Source organism: Zosterops lateralis, assembly GCF_965231275.1.
Source record: "Zosterops lateralis genome assembly, chromosome: 5".
Classification (NCBI taxonomy): Eukaryota; Metazoa; Chordata; class Aves; order Passeriformes; family Zosteropidae; genus Zosterops; species Zosterops lateralis.
In genome coordinates, this window is record NC_139766.1 from 6,146,257 (window position 1) to 6,164,867 (window position 18,611).

The 18,611-nt window shown below is 41.9% G+C and overlaps 1 protein-coding gene across 7 annotated transcripts in view; it reads right to left on the reverse strand.

Moving 5' to 3' along the window:
* KDM3A (lysine demethylase 3A) overlaps positions 1-10,440 on the reverse strand; it is a 31,965-nt gene extending 21,525 nt beyond the window's left edge. Inside the window, exons 1-6 of one of the 7 annotated variants that reach the window (XM_083861706.1) lie at positions 10,229-10,440; positions 8,584-8,783; positions 6,804-6,992; positions 4,154-4,303; positions 1,899-2,009; positions 254-356 (exon numbers count right to left, since the gene is read on the reverse strand). In XM_083861706.1, the coding sequence (XP_083717832.1) occupies positions 254-356; positions 1,899-2,009; positions 4,154-4,303; positions 6,804-6,974 (535 nt within the window). In that variant the 5' untranslated portion in view covers positions 6,975-6,992; positions 8,584-8,783; positions 10,229-10,440. Of the gene's footprint in view, positions 1-253; positions 357-1,898; positions 2,010-4,153; positions 4,304-6,803; positions 7,331-7,378; positions 7,436-8,583 lie in introns of those variants that run through there. The other 6 variants (XM_083861704.1, XM_083861705.1, XM_083861707.1 and 3 more) reach the window with 6 other exon arrangements.
* Between the last annotated feature and the right edge of the window lie 8,171 nt (positions 10,441-18,611).

Below are 18,611 nucleotides of genomic sequence, written 5' to 3' on the forward strand. Positions count from 1 at the left end.
CATAACCACAAATATGCTGGTATGAACCCAGTAGTTAAGAACTTAAAGCTGGCAAACAAAAATAACCATTTTAAATCCTGGAAGTTTTCATAAATAAGCAACAAAATGCAAAAAAAAAAAAAAAAAAAAAAAAAAAAAAAAAAAAAATTTATTCCCTAGAACAGATTACCAATTAATTAAACCAACACTGCAAGGATTTCCCTTTGGACCTGGGCACTTATTGCCAGTTTTCTGCTCCACAGCACGTTTGTACCTTGGACCAAGCGTGTCTCATCAAGGTGCTTCTTAACCAAAGCCTGAATTTCTTCATTTACATTTTGATCATCCTTAAGAGAAAGCCTGGAACTGTCCACATCCTATTTCAGGAAAAAAAGAGCAGAGGTTTGCATTCAGGATAATGCTTTTAACAAAATCCCACAATATTTGAAAACAACATGGCAGTAACTCATACAAATCCAGTTCTCATAAACCACTTCCCTATCAGTTCTAGGATGCTGGACTGGAGGTAGATAACAATTTCTTATCACTAATTTACCACAAGTGAGTCTGGAAGACAGACTGATGTGAGCTCTCCAGGTCTACATTAATACTGTTCTAAAAATAACCCAGTTTTGTTGTACTACATTGCTATTGAGCAATAAGTTTAATTGAACTGTCCATTCTTAACTTAGGACTTTAAGTTCTCAGAAGCAGCAGTGTATCTGTCCTGAGCAGATGCAAATGAAAATATTCTATGTTTCTATTTATGATAATGCCACAATCCAGTCCATCTCAAGACACCATTATAAAATGTTTATATGAATGAAAACAGAGTAAGCTACATCTAAATTATTCATAACTCTTCAACATAACATCTGTATTATTTTTCCTCTCCAATTCTTGAATGAGAATTGATTGTGAAATGGAAAGGTCACAGCAAATTTCCACCCAAGGCTCAAAGAGTGCAAGTAAGAAGAGGGTTTGGGGTTGGGTTTTATCTTTTTGTCCCAGGCACTGCTGATATTTGTAAGAGACAGAACACTGAAGAACTAGAAGTCAATAAACTGTTATTCAAGATGCCAATAAAGCAATCTTTTCCACTGCAGCGCTGAGATAAGCCTCCTGCATAAAGAGATTTCAAGCCTCCTGTTGAGCCAACATAACAAGACAACCATCTACAACTCAAATTTGGCTTTTAGTGACTCTCTTGTCAGTTTCTCTAAAGGACTTGTGTATTTGTTGACTGTTAACAAGTCAAAGTAGAACACTAAGGATGGCACTACTTGCAGTCTCAACATGGGACAACCATTACTACTTTTATTTCATATTGTTTACAGGCCTTGAGAATAGTTTCCTAAAAAGGCTAAATTCTTTATCTTTAGCAGATGCTATTCCTCCAAAGACCTGCCCAGGGACAATTCCTTCAATCCATCCATACCTAATTTTCACCAGCTAACTTTCCTCTGGTGGTCAATAAAGGGACTGTAATTCAACCATCTCATTTACATTCTGCCCAACTCCTCATTTGTTTATGATTAGCAGTGATGTGCTTCTGTTAAACAGCAAGATTTATGCCAGACATTGCTGCAACTCCTTGCACAGTAATGACAGTCATGTTCAGAAGAACAAAGGGAAACTATTGCAGGTTATTCCCAAAATCAACATGCAACTGCTGTCACCTGAGCTGAATAACTGTCCCAGCACACTCCTTCATCCAGCTCTCCTAAGTGACCCTCTCCTCCCTCAGCTCCAGAGGGTTTTTAATCAGACACATTGCATTCAGAACTGATATTTATGAGTTACAGAAATAAACACCTACTACAAGTTTTTACCCCTCTGAAGTTTACATTACTCTGATGCATCCTAAGTATCAAGATGAGAGATTCATCTTTCATCTTTACAATGCCGGTCAAGGTTACCTTGATGGGAGTCAAGAGGTCTTTAGAAAGAAAAACACATTTCTCTTCACCCAGGTAGCGCACTGAAACCAGCGATCCCATTCCAGCCTTGTCCACTAAGGACTTGTAGGTCTAAAAAAAGTGATAAACATGTTCTCAGAGAGAGTAACAACAGCTCATTATTCATCCTTTGCATTTAAAAAATTACTTTAATTTTGCTTCTATTTCTTTGTTAAGTTACCACAGCTCCATGCAACTCTTGAAAACCAAGCTAGTTTCCAATAAAACTTCTAATACACACTTAACGAAAGTTACTGGACTCCACTTGAAATTAATTCAGATATCAGCATGAATTAGGAATTCAGTGCAGGTAGCTATCATTAACAATTATTCATGTCCACAGGAAAAAATTATTAATGTAATAATTCTAATTGCAGATATATTACTAATAAACCCTCTCATGGTAGACTGAGGAAATAACTAGCAAATCAATGAATGTCTGCAGCATAGTTTACATTAAAGTTCCCAAAACTTGTGCAACACTGATAATACACTGAAACCTTAATTTAGGCACATGTGATGATTGGGACAGCCTCACAGCTGTTCTAGCACTGCAGTGCAATGATAAAGTTGTGTTCAGGTATATCAAAGGCTTCAAGACCAGTCAAGAAAAAAAATTTCCTTTAAAAGCTTTTGAACCCATCCTAATGTGTTCAAAATTAAATTTTGTCTAGTAACAGATCTGAGAGGACAAGCACTAGGAGCCTGGAAAAACAGAAGTGGCAAGTGTAACTCCCTACCTGAAAGGTGTAATTGTGCCCCATCTACAGAAAGGAAATAATTCTGATAGGAGCAGAAACCCTTTTTTTGATCAGTCCTACAAAAACCCAACCAGATACTCTTTCTTGTCTTCACCCCAGTAGGACAGCACTGGCAGAGGAGGGACAAGAGTCTCTACAAGAGTAACTGGACATTACAAGGTTCCTACAAAGCTACTCCATTTGTCAGAAACACACTTTTCCATATAATTGAACCAGTAAGTTGTGACCAGGTTTCAAATAAATTAATCAACACACCTTTTTTGTGACCTCTGCTCTCCTGCCCTGTGTGATGATAAAGGGAAGAAAGTCTTCCTTGCCAAGGCAAGATCCAGGAGTGGCCTACATTTGATCCTACATCTTTCTTTGCTAAATGAGCTTTGAAACATGTACCCTGAATGAACTGACACATCAAACACTTCAGGAGAAAAACCTTATGCCAGAACTGAAGGCAAGTATCCAGTAGAGAACTATCCAGATAATTGGAAATGGACAACAGCTAAGTTTAAATACGAAGGCTTTCAGAACAAGCTGTCAGCAAAATCTACCAGAGGAACTGCTGATGTTACTGTGGAAGTGCACAGCCCAGAAAATAATAAAATTAAGGATTTATATTTCCACTTCCTTTCCCATTCTGTTTGGTCCTATTTCCAGTATCTGCTTAGACTGACTTTGCTTAAGACAGACCAGCTAAAATGCAGCAATATGAATTACAATGCACACCTTATATCCAGCAAAGTCAATAGTATTAAAACACAGACTGCATCTTCAGCATAATTCATGTTCAGCAAGTTTACATGTTTGCATGTTCACTTATCTCACCACTTTCTTGAGCAGCAATATCCAAAGAAGTCAAGTACAACTCTACTGGCTGAACACGTTAAGAAATGCTCCCTGTTCACCTCCTCCCTGGCTAATTTGCCTATTCAGCCATGCATGGCAGGTACAGAAAGCTTAGTTCTCTCCTTGTACAGCACAGCTCAGCTTTTTGTATGCAGAAAATCTAAATCTCACAAATCAGTCATGCCAGGCAGGCATCATGTAAGAATAATTGAAGTATTTTTGTCTCAGGATCAAGAATCACCAGAGCATTAACCTGAGGCAGAGTCAAAACTTAAAAACATAGGCTATCCTTAGAAACCTATTATTTACACTTTTCCCTCTATTCTTAAGAGGAATTTCATGGAAGAAGAAACATAACATGAAACAAGAGGGAGAATGAATTAACAATGCACAGAACAGTGGTTTATGAGAGAAGCAAAGTCCTAAAAATACATCCTTGTGTCCACCAACTTCAAATGCTGATGAGCTCTGTCAGCTCAAGCTGCACAAAGAGATTCTCTCCCTTCCCAAGACCCCCGGGAATGAGGCTGCACTTGAAATCCAAACTGGTGACAACACTGTCCCCAGAGGGTGGAACTGCAGAACCAAAGTGAGCCAAGCCAAGAGTGCACTTGCCATTGCAGGCCACTGGACAGGAGGCATGGACTGAGTTTTCCTTTCAGCCAACACCAGCTTTTGCTCCACCAGGAATGCTATCATCAACCGGCTGTAGACTTCTATCCATCTCCGCTTTTCCCAGGACTCCTCGTCAAATTCTACACAGATCTACAGAAAAGAAGCAAAGTCAGTGAGTGACAACCTATAAAATGCAGACACATTCAACATGGAAAAGATAAAACCATCAATTTACTCAAAACTAAAAGAAAAATCATTAAATGTACTTGTAATTCCAGTATGATTATTGCCTGTCACATAAAGCAGCCAAGGCTGACCCGGTATTTTATAAGTAACAGTCAATGTTAATTGGTTTGGCATCATTAGTGTCACATAAAATAACATTTACATTTAACTTCACAACTTCCCAGCTGAAAAAGTTTTATGTTGCTCAAGGATAGTTAAATATGTTAACACTGTCGCTGGTGTTTACAAGCAGGGAAAAATACACACACCCTCCCCCTAAAAAGTCCACTAAAACTAAAGGACTGCCTACAGTAGTGGCACATGGGTTTTCCACAAACTCTAGAGCACTAGAATAAACAAGCTGGTTTTTTCTGCAGAACCATTTTAAAAATACCAATCCCAAAGAACAACTTCTGCCAATTTATTGAAAGCACAAATGACAGTAGGACAGTAAAGGTGATCAAATTATGTGATGTGAAGGTCACTTTCTGACTGCTTTTAACTGCTATTTATCCTTATGAATTTCAGAAACAACTACTTAGATTTTTCAAAATAAAAACAAGTTCATGGCAAAAATATGATGGCTTGACCAACATCTCTGGGATAGCATTACCCTAATTTCAAAGGCAACTTAGGAGATTAGCAAATTACTGAGAAAGACCACAAATACAACTTGGCCTGAATACAGGAATTGGAACATCTTGGTAGAGGACTCTACTCTTGGAAAAATAATTTCTTCTTCCCAAAGAGTACAGCAACCCAGCCTAAACGCATTTAACAAACAGAACAGAAATCTCAGCTTAGTGAATCTCAAAAACATTTCCTGTTGTTTTATCATCCCTCTCAGGGGAAAGGCAAGTGAAAACACGCACACAAACAGCATTACCACAGCCAGGAGTCATAGAACTAATGCGTGCAGAAATGAACTTCGTAATTTTGAGATGCACAGAAACAATGAAAGAGATAAGCAAACAACAACCAGAACCAGAATGGCTTGTTTTGTCTACTGCATCAACACTACACACACAGGAAAATACAGCTGAGAAAATAATTCCAACAGCAGCTGACAGTCCTTCTCTACAAAATAAAAATTCAAAGAAATACTTCTACTCTTTTACAGGAGAAATACTTAATCCCACCTCTCAGTCCATTTTTATTTCGAGTCTACCATGCTGGCACAGAGTTTCGAGAGGAAAGGAGGTGGGGTGTGTTCTGGTACAAAGCTCTCCACGCCTCCATTGCCCACTTTGCAACTCCTTTAACACTTCAACTGGAGAACACATCAAGTCAATTGCTTCTGGCAGAACCGTAACCAGCAACAAAGCTCACAATAGAGTCCCCATCAGCAGCCCCTTCTCCTTTGCAGAGAAAGTCCCCAAGAGCTTTCTGCGCCAAGAACCTCCTCCTCACCAGCAGCACGGCACGGGGCACAGCTCCGCGCCCAAAAATGGACAAAGCTCCACCCCTGCCGCCAGCCACAACAACAACAACAAGATAACAAAGTTTACGCTTTCAAGAAAGAGTTACAAGCATCCAGAGTTTCGTTTTGTTTCACAAGTAAGGGATTACTTCTTCGGTTAATCAGAGGTCGCTAAGTTCTCACGATCAAAAAAGAGGAAAAGAGACAGTTAAGATGGAAAGATGGTGCTGTTCTTGCTGTCACAGGACAGCCATCGAAGCCCTCTGGAGAAACAAGCACAATGTTCAAGATGCCGCTGCTGCAATGGAGTTTTGTCCTTGGGGAGTAAACACTCAGTCTATACCCTAGTAAAGTACTCAGACACGGCTAAATACTTTTAATGACTACGGTTGACAAATTAAGCCCCTGAACAAGTTCACAGCCGTACCCTAAACACTGCTTGACTTCCACACAAAACACACAGCTAACCAATTACACCACGCTTGCAATAACTCTGTGTTCAAAACCCCCCTTGGTAATCATTAATAAGAAGAGGCCACCATGTAAGGAGAGTCCGGGAGACCTCCAACACCAGGCATGAATCTGGTATGACTTCAAAACCTAAGGACTTGTTCATGACCAGCTGCTCCAAAGAAAAGTCACCAACTCCAACAACATTGAAGGGTTTCAGTTTCAACTCTGGAGGCAAAAACCTGTTCACAACCTGTAAGTCTTTAAATTACCTTTAGGAAATAAACCACAGGCACAGCGGGTGCGGTAAAAACCTGCTTTTCAAAATGCCGGTGGAAGAAAGCACGTTTATAATTAGTCATAGATAATCCGCGGCAGCAGTACGAGCACATGGGGGACTCGGGCGGGGGTGCGCGTTCCCAAACGCGTTGGCCAAGGCGCCGTCTCCTCTCCCCCCGGGAGCAGCATGTGCACACACACAGAGTACACACACCCACACCAACTTCCCCAGTCACGCTCCTGATTTAGCGGGTCTCTCTGGAAGTTCCCAATTACCTTCAGGTCCGGTTTGGATATGTCCGTGTGTGACACGGCCCGGATCCTGCCCGATTTCCAGGGCCATTCCGAGATGAGGTTGGCGTCCCACGTCCTGTCCTCCTCCTCCGATAGGCAGAGGAACCTCTTCCCTACGAGCAGCGACCAGCTCCCCTCGAGCCTCAGCACCATTTTAACTCATCGGGAGGCCTTCAGCGAGGAAAGCGACGGAAGGAGGAGAGAAACACAGGGCAGGGCGGTGAGCGCTTCCTCCTTCCTCTCCCGGCCGCCCCCCCGCCGCTCCTCCGAGCGCCTCCAGCCGGACCCCCACAGGTCGCCCCCCCGCCCACGGTCCTGTTAATCACTACTCGGCGGGGGTGGGTGGATGAAAACACCAGAAGGTATTTCCAGAATGGCTGCAGCGCAGCTCCCGGCCATTCCCACCCCCGCCGCCTCTTTGTTTCCTCCTCCGAGGAGTCAGAGCGCCGGGCGGCAGCCGAAGGGAGGGAGCAGGCGACCAGGCCAAGCTCTTTCCGCCTCGCCAACAACCCGGCCTGCCCACCCGGGCAGATCTCCAGCCCTGCCCCTGCCCTCACCTGCTCCCCCCCGGCCCCGCTGCCGGCGCACCCCGCAGTCACACCGGGCACGGGCACGGGCACGGGTCCCGCTCCCCTCCGCCCCCCCGCCCCGACTGCCGCCGCGGCCAAGCGACACTGTCGGCGCCGCGCCGCGCTCACGCCCCCTCACCCGTGCGCGCGCCCCCGTCCCGCACCCCTATTGGCCGCGCCGCGCCAGCGGGGCGGGGCCGGCAGGGAGTCTCCCGCCGCGATTGGTTCGGAGGGGCGGGGCCCGCGCGCCCGGCCACACCCCCGAAACCGTTGCTCAGCAGATGGCGGATAAAAAAATAAAAACGATATATCCTTCCGCTTGAGCTTCGAGAGAAGGAGTCCCTCGGGATCAGCCCGCGGAGCGCCCACAGCCGAGCCCCAAGAGAGGCACGAACTCGCTCTGGGCCCGTAACAGCTCTCTAGGTCCGTGTTCCCACCTCGGGAGCGCCGAGCCTACCAAGCTGTAGGAACTGCCTTTAGAGGCGGCGGAGGGATCGAAGCGAGGCCAGAGGGTGTGATACGATCCCTTATACGTGCGGCTCGCGGCGTACTCAGATATAGCACAGGGGGCGGTGGCACCTGCGGGACGCCTCCGCGCATGCGCACGGGGCGGGACCAGCACCTGCGGGAGGTCCACAGGCCGCCATCTTGTCATGCTGAGGAGAATGGGGGCAGGCGGGTTCTGCGGGGCAGGGACTGGGGCACAGGGTGAAATATCACAAAATAACAGTGTGCCCGAGGTTCCTGGGGAGGATGGCAGGCTGTGGAGGCGCTCCAGTTGCAGTTGATGGAGGTTGTGTAGTTGCATCTAAAAGCAAATGGCTTCCAGCAGCTCACGCCTTTAACACGAGACCTGTTGTGTTCTTACAAATAACAAGGCAAGGTGACAGAAGCATAACTGGTTGAGTTGGAAAGGTTCTAGTGCCTTGCTGCCCTCACAGGGAAGAATTTCTTCCTTCTATCTAATCTAAACCTATTGCCTTTCAGTTTAAAGCCATTCCCAATGAGAGCCAAGAAGTTAAACAGAAAATATGACATGATCTGGGTGACAGTGTTTAGCAGTGAGCCAAAAACACACACACTCCTCTACTGTAAGACTTTCTCACCACAGCATGTGGGAGGAAAAGACCAAACGTGCAGAAAGTACTCAAGGCAAAGAAACTGTTGACTGATCCAGTTTAGTAAAAACTCACGGTGCTCAGTTTGCGCTTTCTCCAGGGTTCCTTCCATCACCAGAGGTGGCTGAGCTTCAAAAACCCCCATCAGAGAGCAGAGGGACATTCCAGCCATGGTCTGGTGTCATCTTCCATTTTCTCCAAGAATCCATTTCCACACTTAGGTTAAATGTGTTTTAAGAGCCTTTCCCACCAATTTGCCTCCACTGATCATTTGCCTGTTACATTTAAACAAACACATTCATGTATGAAATCAAAAGGTGCAAAAAATTCCTCACAAGCCATGATGAGGAAATTGCTGTGTACTCCATGGAAATCAGATAGTCCAATTCCTTTGACAACCATAGGGAATCTCCAATGGTTTTTTATCAATGAGGTGAACTTAGTAATTGCCACAATTTTCAGCAGGGAGACACAGAAGAAATAAAAGTGAACAATAAATGATGGATCAGCAACTATGTGCAGTCTGAAGAGCCACTCCTTCAGCTGGCACTGAAATAAAAAAACAGGTATGTTTGCTTCTCAGATTTAAATATTTACTATATAAACCAGACCTGCAAGGTGGAATTTGTGATATCATATAAAACAAGCTAGATGTGAAACTGCCAAATTATTTCTTTCATTGTAGACTTCAGGCTCGTGTAGCAGCGGCTGCACAACTGACACATCACACCATGTAGGTGTTGCATAACCTCATTATTTAAAGCCCTTAGATTTTCTGCAGAGAGAACATTTTGCCTCAAAGAGTAGATGATTAATACGTGCAGGAAGAGGGATGTCAGACTGTAATGAAACAATATTAGTCAATGCAATAGATCAAGCTGTTGGTAGCACTCCAGTTGCCTAATAGTATTTTTTTTTCCCATTAGCATCAGAATAAAGGAAGGTTTTAAGGAGAGATTTGAACAACAGCAACATGAGTTTAGTGAATGAGCAGCTCCCACATGCAAAGAGTGGCCTGGAGGTTGGTCAAAGGTGTTTTTAAATTTGATATTTTGGGTAGGTCCTGCCCTAGAAGGGTGAGAGTACAGGGTGACACAGTCCATTAATGTCCTCGAAAATGAACTTACATAGGAAAGGATGCTGAAAGATGGTGTGATCAAAAAGCAGCATTCTGAATGTACATAAAATAAAATGAATTGGCAGAGACCAGGTGAGAAGAGGGGGAAGCAGACAGGGCACAAGTTGGCAGAAGCCTGGACAAAACTCAATCATCCAGGGTACAAACAAACTTTCAAAGTCCTGAAAGAGTAGAGGCATTCAAACCCTAGGGGCTAAGTAGAAACCACACAACTGAAGACTTTTTGCTTCTGAAACAGCGAAGGTAATTAGCTACTTGCTTCCCTTCCCTAGGATTCTTCATTTCTTGAAATTAAATAAAGACCAAATATCTTCCTTAAATTATCTAGCTTATTTAAAAGTTATAAATTAAAGTTAAACAGTAAAGTCTTGGGTCAGAAAGTGAAATATGTAAAATCTAAAATTATGACTCTAAGCATCTCTGAATTTGCTGCATCATTAAAAAACGTATTTCTTAGTATTACAACCATACAATACAGGAGAAAAATATGTTGTTTTTCTTACCTGGTTATTTTATCACCACTCACAATAGTCTCCACAAAAACTGATGTCTGTTAGAAATACTTTGTGTGTATTTACCCACCTTCAGTGTATCAAGAGAAACATCAAAATGTTCATCAATAAGTTTCAGGCCAACTCTGTGATAATGGCACAGGTGCAGCTGTTATTTACCTCTGAAAAACACAATGTCTGTTGAAGTACCTGCAAAACAAAGCAGTGCAGTAAACAGGCAGAACTGATTAAACCTCACAACAGCAGGTTTCAGCCTGTTCTTCTGCCTACAAGAAGTCTTGAGTATAATTTTTTCCAGCTGGCCCTACCTACTGGGTTGAACTGGTAATAGGTAAGCCTTTAGCTCCTACGTGAGAAAGGAGTAATCTCTGCAAACAGGAGCTCTTTAAACAGTAACTTCAGAACACACTTGAATAAATTCTTCCTTTCAGCCACCATTAAGTCACAGAAAATTTCTCTTGTGCAGGGTAACACTGGGGGAAAAGCAGGAGAGGCTTTGAGGTTTGAATTTAATTATTTGAATTTAGCAGTTCAGTTGAAATTGGAATTTAGCAATAAAACTCAATAGCCAATTTTATGCCTAAACAATTGCACATTCAGGCATTTACGCCTACCTCTCTGCATATAAAGTCTGGATGTTCTATTCAAATATTTGTGCTTGAAAATTGGCCTCCCACCACCTAGAAGTATTTGATGTCACAGGCACTTTACAAGAAAGGGATGTTTCAGTCATAGAAGGGGCTGTAGGTAACATTAACTGTCCTGGCACTGTGTTCTCCAAAGGTGTTTTCTATATGAGGGAACAGATTGTCTTTGAAGGCTCTTCTGCATTTCCAGGTTAAAACCTGGAAGTGTCTGTGCAGTTACAACAAGCAATGATCAGTGCAGGACGTCATGGACCTGGTTTGTCCAGTCTCTGCTGTGCCCACATTTAAGGGTTTCCATCCTCAATCAAAGGCCCTCTGAACATGGGGCTGCTCAAGCACAGAAGAGGAACATGGAGTCCTTTATATTCTAGTGATTAATGATGGAGGTGTAAGGACATGTAATTAAAGTTGGAAGTGCTTATGGTCAGGCTGTGAAACCAGCAGCTGTGCTGACAGCATGTGCCAATAGCACCAGGGCTGTGGGTTTGATCCCTGTACGGGACACTCACTTCAGAGCTGCCCTTGGTGATCCTTGTGGGTCCCTTCCAACCCAGAATAATCTGTGAACTGGAAGCAGAGCTTTGGGAGATAAACCATTAGCTCATTGCTCCACTATGTCTTGAGATGTGGTGCTAAAGAACAAGTGAAAACTACCAGAGACTTTCTTATTCAGTAGCACCAAACTGATGTAGTTAAATTGCTCCTTAAGTAGCTCATGTAGATCAGTCACTGCTTGTGTCCAACCTTGCTCTAGTTATAGCAGGAAAGATAAAAGCCTGTAGGAGCTCCTTACTCAGGTACAGCCTCATTACCTCAGCACACCTCACCTGGAACAGCTTTGCAAGAGCGGCAGGACTGGTTCCAGGTCCTGTTGTCAGTGATTATCTCTTTACCATAAGTTAAAATAAAATAATGCATGACTTATATCAGATAATATTTTCTCACTGTCTGAAGCTGAAGGAAGTACATATTTTGGTACAAAGTGCATTTTAATTTTATGCATTTAAGTTTACTTGCTGAAGGAAAAACTCTTATGAGAAATGCTGACCTACTCTTTTCCACTCCCATACATATTCTGCAGTGGGGACTGTCTTTTGGTAGTGATGAGTTAGTAGGACTTCAATTTTTTATCCCAGCTGTAGAAACAGGAAATCATGAGAGGACTCTTAGGATGATAAATCAGGATCAATTATTAAATTTTAATTGACTATTAATTTAACATTTAATTATTCAATTGTGCGTTAAGTATTATCTGGGGATTGGAATTAGATACTAAATTTTGCACATTAGTTCTAAATTTAAATTAGTATTTGTAGGTAGAGTAATGCAATAACCTTTACAAAGTAACCACGAACAAACATTAGACATAAACTGTGGTGAGTAATTCCGTGCTGGTTTTGTTTTTTCCTTGGCTGCTTCAGAGGAAGAAGGCCTGTTGTGGAAGAAGAAAGCCCTTTTCCCTCAGGTGTTAATACATTATCAGCTAATAATTCAAAGGATTTGGGATATCATTCTTTAATAAAAGAGTGTAAATCAGTATTATCTTGATGGATGTATTTGAACCACATCATAGAAACCACCACCACAGCAAGAATGTCTTGGTGATGTACAAAAGGAGACATTGAAAGGTGGGTAAAGAGATACAGTGAACTTTAAGCAACATTGTTTAATGATCTGAGAAAAGTTATTCTTTGTTAATTAGCCTAAGCTCCAGAAGCCTCACATCAAAACTCCAAACAGAACACGTTACTCTTATTTTGCTCCTTAATGATGTCCAGGCTCTTCCATCATGGAAACAACATAACCTGGCTTTGGCAGAGTTAGACTTCACAGCGTTCCCTGCCAGCACCAGAGAGATTCTTATAGCTTATTTCAAGTCTCCCCTGCTGTTTCTTTTAAACAGATCTGTTTTGTGATAGAGTGTCTTCCCTTGGAAAAAAACTTACACCTTTCTCTTGTGGATCTGATGGATTTCAGCAGCTTGGGCTGCTGGGCATGTGCAGGTGTCAGGTCAGTGAGTCCTAGGCTGGGGATGGAAATTGTTCTCATTTTGAACTACCCTGCTGCATATTTTTCTAAGAACATTTGGATTAAATTCACACTGCTGCTTTTGATTATTCACATTTTGGAAGTTCTCTTTCAGCCTTTGTAATTTAATGCAATTTTTGACAAAATAGAGAGCATTTGAGAAGTAGTGATCGTTGAGTTACGAATATGTGAAATTTGGACAGGAACTTTGACTATTCTTGAATGTGTATTCACTTAAAAAGAGGCTCAGCCTTTTGACTGGAGGAAGGACACACTGGAGAGTGATCTCTGTGGGTGGTTGTATGTGCATGAATCTTATTGATGGACTGCAAATCCTTCCACCCCCTGCAGAGAACACCAGCTCTCTTGGCTCTAATTAGTCTGTCACTTACCAACTTGCCCTTGAACTGGAGCAGTGGATAAATTGTGCGGTTTCCCTGCTACTGCAGTAACTGATTCCAGTGGAAAAATGTAACTTCTCACATCAAGAGTCAAGTGAGAAATAGTTCCCTTTTTTTTTTTTAATTCTGTATATTGTGCTGATATAATGTTAACAAAGTTAAAGTAATGTATCGCTGATGCAAAAAAAAAAAAAAAAAAAAAAAAAAAAATTAAAAAAATTAAGAACTATTAAGATACCAGATATTGGTGAATACAGAACTGGGAATATTTAAAAGTTGTATATTGCTAAATGTGACCTAGTTGGTACAGCACAGAACTGGGAGCCAGATCTGAAATCTAACACTTAGTGTGTCATAAGGCAGAACATTTAATTCACCTCATTTCTCTGTATGATGGGGATAACAATAATCATTCTTATGAATTGCTTTATATTATGCACCTGAAAGATAAGTATTATAGCTGCTAATTAAACATTATTTTAATCTTCAAATTTACTTTCCCTGTTAAACTTTAGTAAGTGTTTATGCTCCCTTAATGGCAGAGAAGAAAAAAAGCATGATTGTGAAGCAGCTGTTAAGAATTTCTCCCAGAAGATATTTATTATTAAGTTAGAATTGAGTCATCTGTTTTAGATAGAGGGGCAATGCAAGAAATAATATGTGAGAGTTGAAATTTTGAGAAAAATACATTCAAAGTAGAATCAGAGCAGATGACACCCCAGTTCCATCAAACTGTCTCCCACCCCTCCAGTACCCTCCATCCAGAAACTGGAAATAAGCATTGTAAATTCTCTTCAGCTTAGAGCAAATGGAACAGTATTGCTTAAAACCAGTTAGAGCTGTAGGTTACAGTTTGTTCCTGTTGTTCTCTGGGTGTCAGCTCTCCTGCCGTGTGCAGAGGTCTCTGCATCTCCACTCAGCCCGGGAGAAAGGGGCACGGGGCAGTTCTGGGGCCACTGGGGTTGCTGAAGCTGCAGTGCAGCTGGGCATTGCTGCTGGTAATTCTATCACTCACTGTATTTGTCACTGTAAACCACTTCGTGATTTTCCACTCCTCTCTATAAAGTTCTCTATGTCAACTACATGTCAGTGAAACTTCAGTGTCTTTCCCCTGGTCTCTCTTCACAGCTGTCAGAGACCAATGGCTGCTCTCCAAACCCGAGGCTTTGATGGTAGAGGTTTGTGCCTAAAATTAAAACAGTGGTTCCAAAGCAGATTCCTAACTCCAGTGAAACTAGGGATTTCATCCACTGATTTAAGAGATCATATGTCAGCCTTGTCTTCTTATAAGAGGAAGATTGTAATCTGTCCTGTCTCTCATCTCTTCTGAAAAGCATAAGAAGGCAAATTTGAACTTTCCTGCTTCCCAGTATTTACTGCCCTTAATGGCATAATTGCAGTTTTCTCAGAAATGGAAATTATGTTTTCCAGTTTCCTATGCAGAGGAACTTCTGCTGTGGCATAGACTTCTATTGCTGCTTTTTGCTGTTATTTCCTATGCACAGTTTATCACATAATAAAATTTACAGCTGCAATTTTCTAATGAGAATATAAGAAACAACCAAGTTACTCCAGGCTGTCTCTGTTGTCCAACTAACCTGGACACATAAACAGTGAGGAGTAGCTTAAAACTTGTATGTCTATAGGTCGGGGTAACTGGAGATGGATTTGTTTTAAAAGCAAGTAGGGAAATATTGAAGGTTATTGAAATAATTAGCAAGGCTGAAAATGATTTTATAAATGCACTATTGGAAAAAAAATTATCAGATCATTGGAGGACTGAGTTTTAGCAGGCATGGGTTGTATGTCAGCTGTTGGGTTCCCTGACTCACTCCATGAGATGATCAGCATTGTGCCTCTGGTTGCAGCAGAGGTTGGATGTATCTCAGTGTATAACATGTAGGTCACAATCTGCCAGCACAGAAAATATGCATTTATTGAACTCCATCCACCAGCAGGCATCTCATTGTCTAAGCCTACTCTGCAGGGAGCGAAGAGAAGCATCTCCAGAAGGAGATTCATGCTAAAATAGATGTCTAGAATAACTGGGACAAATTATCCCTCAGAGATGTCTGATCTTTCCCATTTGCTGTAGAGGTCTCTAATTATTGACTTATGTTCTACCCTTTCTGCTTGAGTAAATGCTGAACTAGATACAAGCATGGAGTGGGGTGGTGCCTGTGCTACTCTGGTTTATACATGGTTGCCCAAATTAGGCAGGCATTGAAGTTCTGGGGTTGTTGTCTTTGTCAGAAGCTGCTGCAATGGATGTTGGTATGGGGCACTAATGAGCTAATGAGGAGTACAGTGTATGCTCAACTCTCACAGGTTTCCTGTGGTACAGGTGACCGTATGGCCATTAAAAGAATAATGTCTCCAGACAGGAGTCACAGGAATCAGTTGTGGGTGTAAGGATCTTTTAAAGAGGGAGAAAAATGAAAGCTTTATTCTTCAAGTTCATTATTTTATCAGACTCTCTTAAGCACATGTATTGTTTATGCACAAAGAATGTAAAATAATCATGACCACAAGCTATAAACAATATATATAAAAGTTACAGATGGTAGAGAATGTTTACATTTGACTATTCCATAGCAGTGTGTTAGACACACTACAGTGCAAAGTACTGTAAACTTTTTTACTCCTCAAATGTATTTGTGTAAATTCTTACAAAGTCAGCAAAACATGAGTAGTGAAAATGGAGCTTTAACTGGCCATAGAAATTTCACTTTACAGGCAGCCTGTTGGCATGGGAGAACAGGATGTGCTGTAATTGTTAGGACTTTATGAGCAGGTTGTGCCAATCTGTGGGTCAAGGAGTGCTGTGTTAAAACATGTCTGGGAATAGTGCTACTGGGTCACTGTGTGGAACTGCTGTTATTACTTAGCCTCTTTGCACTTACTTTTTCACCTCTGGGATTAACAAATATTTACCCACATTTGAAAGGTACCTTCTGTTCTTCAGAAAAGTGCTGAATAAATACAGGGTAGTATTACCCTCATCAGCAGGTAATCCTGTTAATCTAACATACACTCTCTGTCCATGTTGAATATGTTCCATGCTACTTGATCATTGTAGTTAGATTAACAAAGGATATTACAGGGATTAACTCTTAAGTAGTGGCTGCAGCTGCCCACCATGTGTGTTTACTATAACCCAAAGCCAAGGTCTGAAATCCTCTTGCCTACAGCAAATAGAAGGAATGCACTTGATTTTTGCAGAGCCCAGTTTTCCACCGAAAAGAACATTGTCTTGACCTAAGAGGTTGTAACACAACCTGTTACACAGTGCTCTGACAGCTGCTGTGCTGCTGGCACCAGGGGAGACAGCTTTAGGTCTCTGCCCACCACATCAGTTTTGCAGAGTTGTTGTAAGGGTAAAACTGTCTCATTTTTCACCACACTGTAACTGCTACAAGTCACAAATTCATGTCTAGACTACTTTATAAGATATTATTGAAGATGAGATCCTCCCCAGTGTAATGTAGGCTCAAAGTTGGCTCTGCTTTGAGCTGAAATTGGACAAAATGATCTCCATGCGCTACTTGTAACTCAGTTGTACAAAGTCAGGTGTAGCCTCAGCAGAATGGAGGTTGGCATGAGTAGAAAATCATCCCCAGGGCTCTTGAGGACATTCCTGTGTAGGTGCCTCAGAGTAAGCTCTGTGTTGCTACAGCAACACCTTTATCAGCATCACCCTGGCTGGTGTCAGGGTAGTTCTGGGAGGACCCTGTGATGTGCTGGCACACTTCCCACAGGATAGAGATACACCTTCACTGCTGTTGGCAGTGCTGGTCACTGGATGTATTTTGTCCATTTCACCCTTGTGAGCTGTAAGCAGGTACCAAGCCAAGGAACCATTATCTGGTCTCATTAAGAGTGGCATTAAAGTGAGATATTGTAAGGTTTTAGAAGGGTCTTAAGTTTATAGGGATGGGAAGCCTCTATAAATGGCCTGTAGAAGGTAACTTGAAAACTCTTATCACAATGGATGTAGTTGGTTTTTTTTGTTGTTGTTGTTTTTTGTTTGTTTTTTTTTTTTTTTTTTTTTTTTTTTTTTTTTTTTTTTTTTTTTTTTTTTTTTCCTGAAGTCTCTAATTGTTTGATTTGGATCCTGGTTTTTTTTGCATTTTAGAACGTAGCCTTTTTTGTCCCTGTTCCTGTTAATTTCTGTTCCTACTGCTACAGAGTGAGAGGGAGAGAAGCAGGATGATGCTGCAAGTTTTTCATATAGCCTGACTGCAGAGAAAAAATTTAGTTATATAACTTGTTCATAAAAAGAAGCTTCTTTTCCCTATCACCCTTTTTACTTTTTCCAGAATGGAATAAAACTGAAAGTAGCTTAGTGTGGTGGGATTTCATGTTCATGAATGTACAGTGTGTGAGAGTTGATGTCTTTAATATGCTCCATGCTGTGACACTCAGCATTTCTCTTTGCATTTTTAACTGAGGGCAAAAGAGTTATAAGGCAGTGAATGGTTTACATGCCTTGAGAGGAACAGAACAGGACACACATGAGAGGAAGAGGAAAATCCTGGCAGAAGTCTGAGAAAACCCCTGGAGAAATGAGTGCGCTCACAGTGAGGTTGCTGCTCACCTGCAAGTACCTCTGAGCAGCTCCTATGGGAAGGCATCTTTGCCAGCTGTGCCAGGGCAGCTCATTTCCATCTGCCTCCCTCGGGGCTCTACACAGAATTGAAACCATGTCCTGGTTTGTGCTGGGATTTAAACTGATCTGGAAGGTCAATAGCAGCCTTTTATTAAAACTTACCATTAAGTAGTGTTTATACAGTTATTAAAACTTGTTTTTATACTGCCATATCAGCCTAGTAAATGCTTGGGTGATTTCATCTATGTGCAGGATGCTGCTAAACAGAGCAGTGACCACGATACCAAATTAGTTGGTTAAAGGTAATTCTGCAGGGGATGGTGGAGAAACCCACTTTGCTTTCCTCTCTTATTGCCTTCAATTCTTTTGTTACGTCAGTCTGTGAAGACAGTATCCAGAAACTGCTGAGACCAGTGTGCAGCATTCTCCTGACATAATTAGGGCTATGGATAGCCTCCTGCACATTCCTTCTCTGTTTCCTTGAAAGAAACTTCTCTTCTGCTCATCAGAAGGGCCCCTTTCATTATTTACAGCTTCTTGTTATCATTTGCATTCCTGTTTGCATGGCGTGGCACCTCAGTGAAACCTCAAGGCCATGCACTGGCCATATTTCTCTCAACATCTCTCTTGAGCAAACATCATGTTCACACTGGCATTAATTGCCTGCCTCCTTTCTCTCTGTGTCTGCTTTAAGGTCAAGAACGTGGTCAAGTCATCCTTCAGTTCATTCACTATTGTTACCATCATTCAACACTACACAGTAATAAA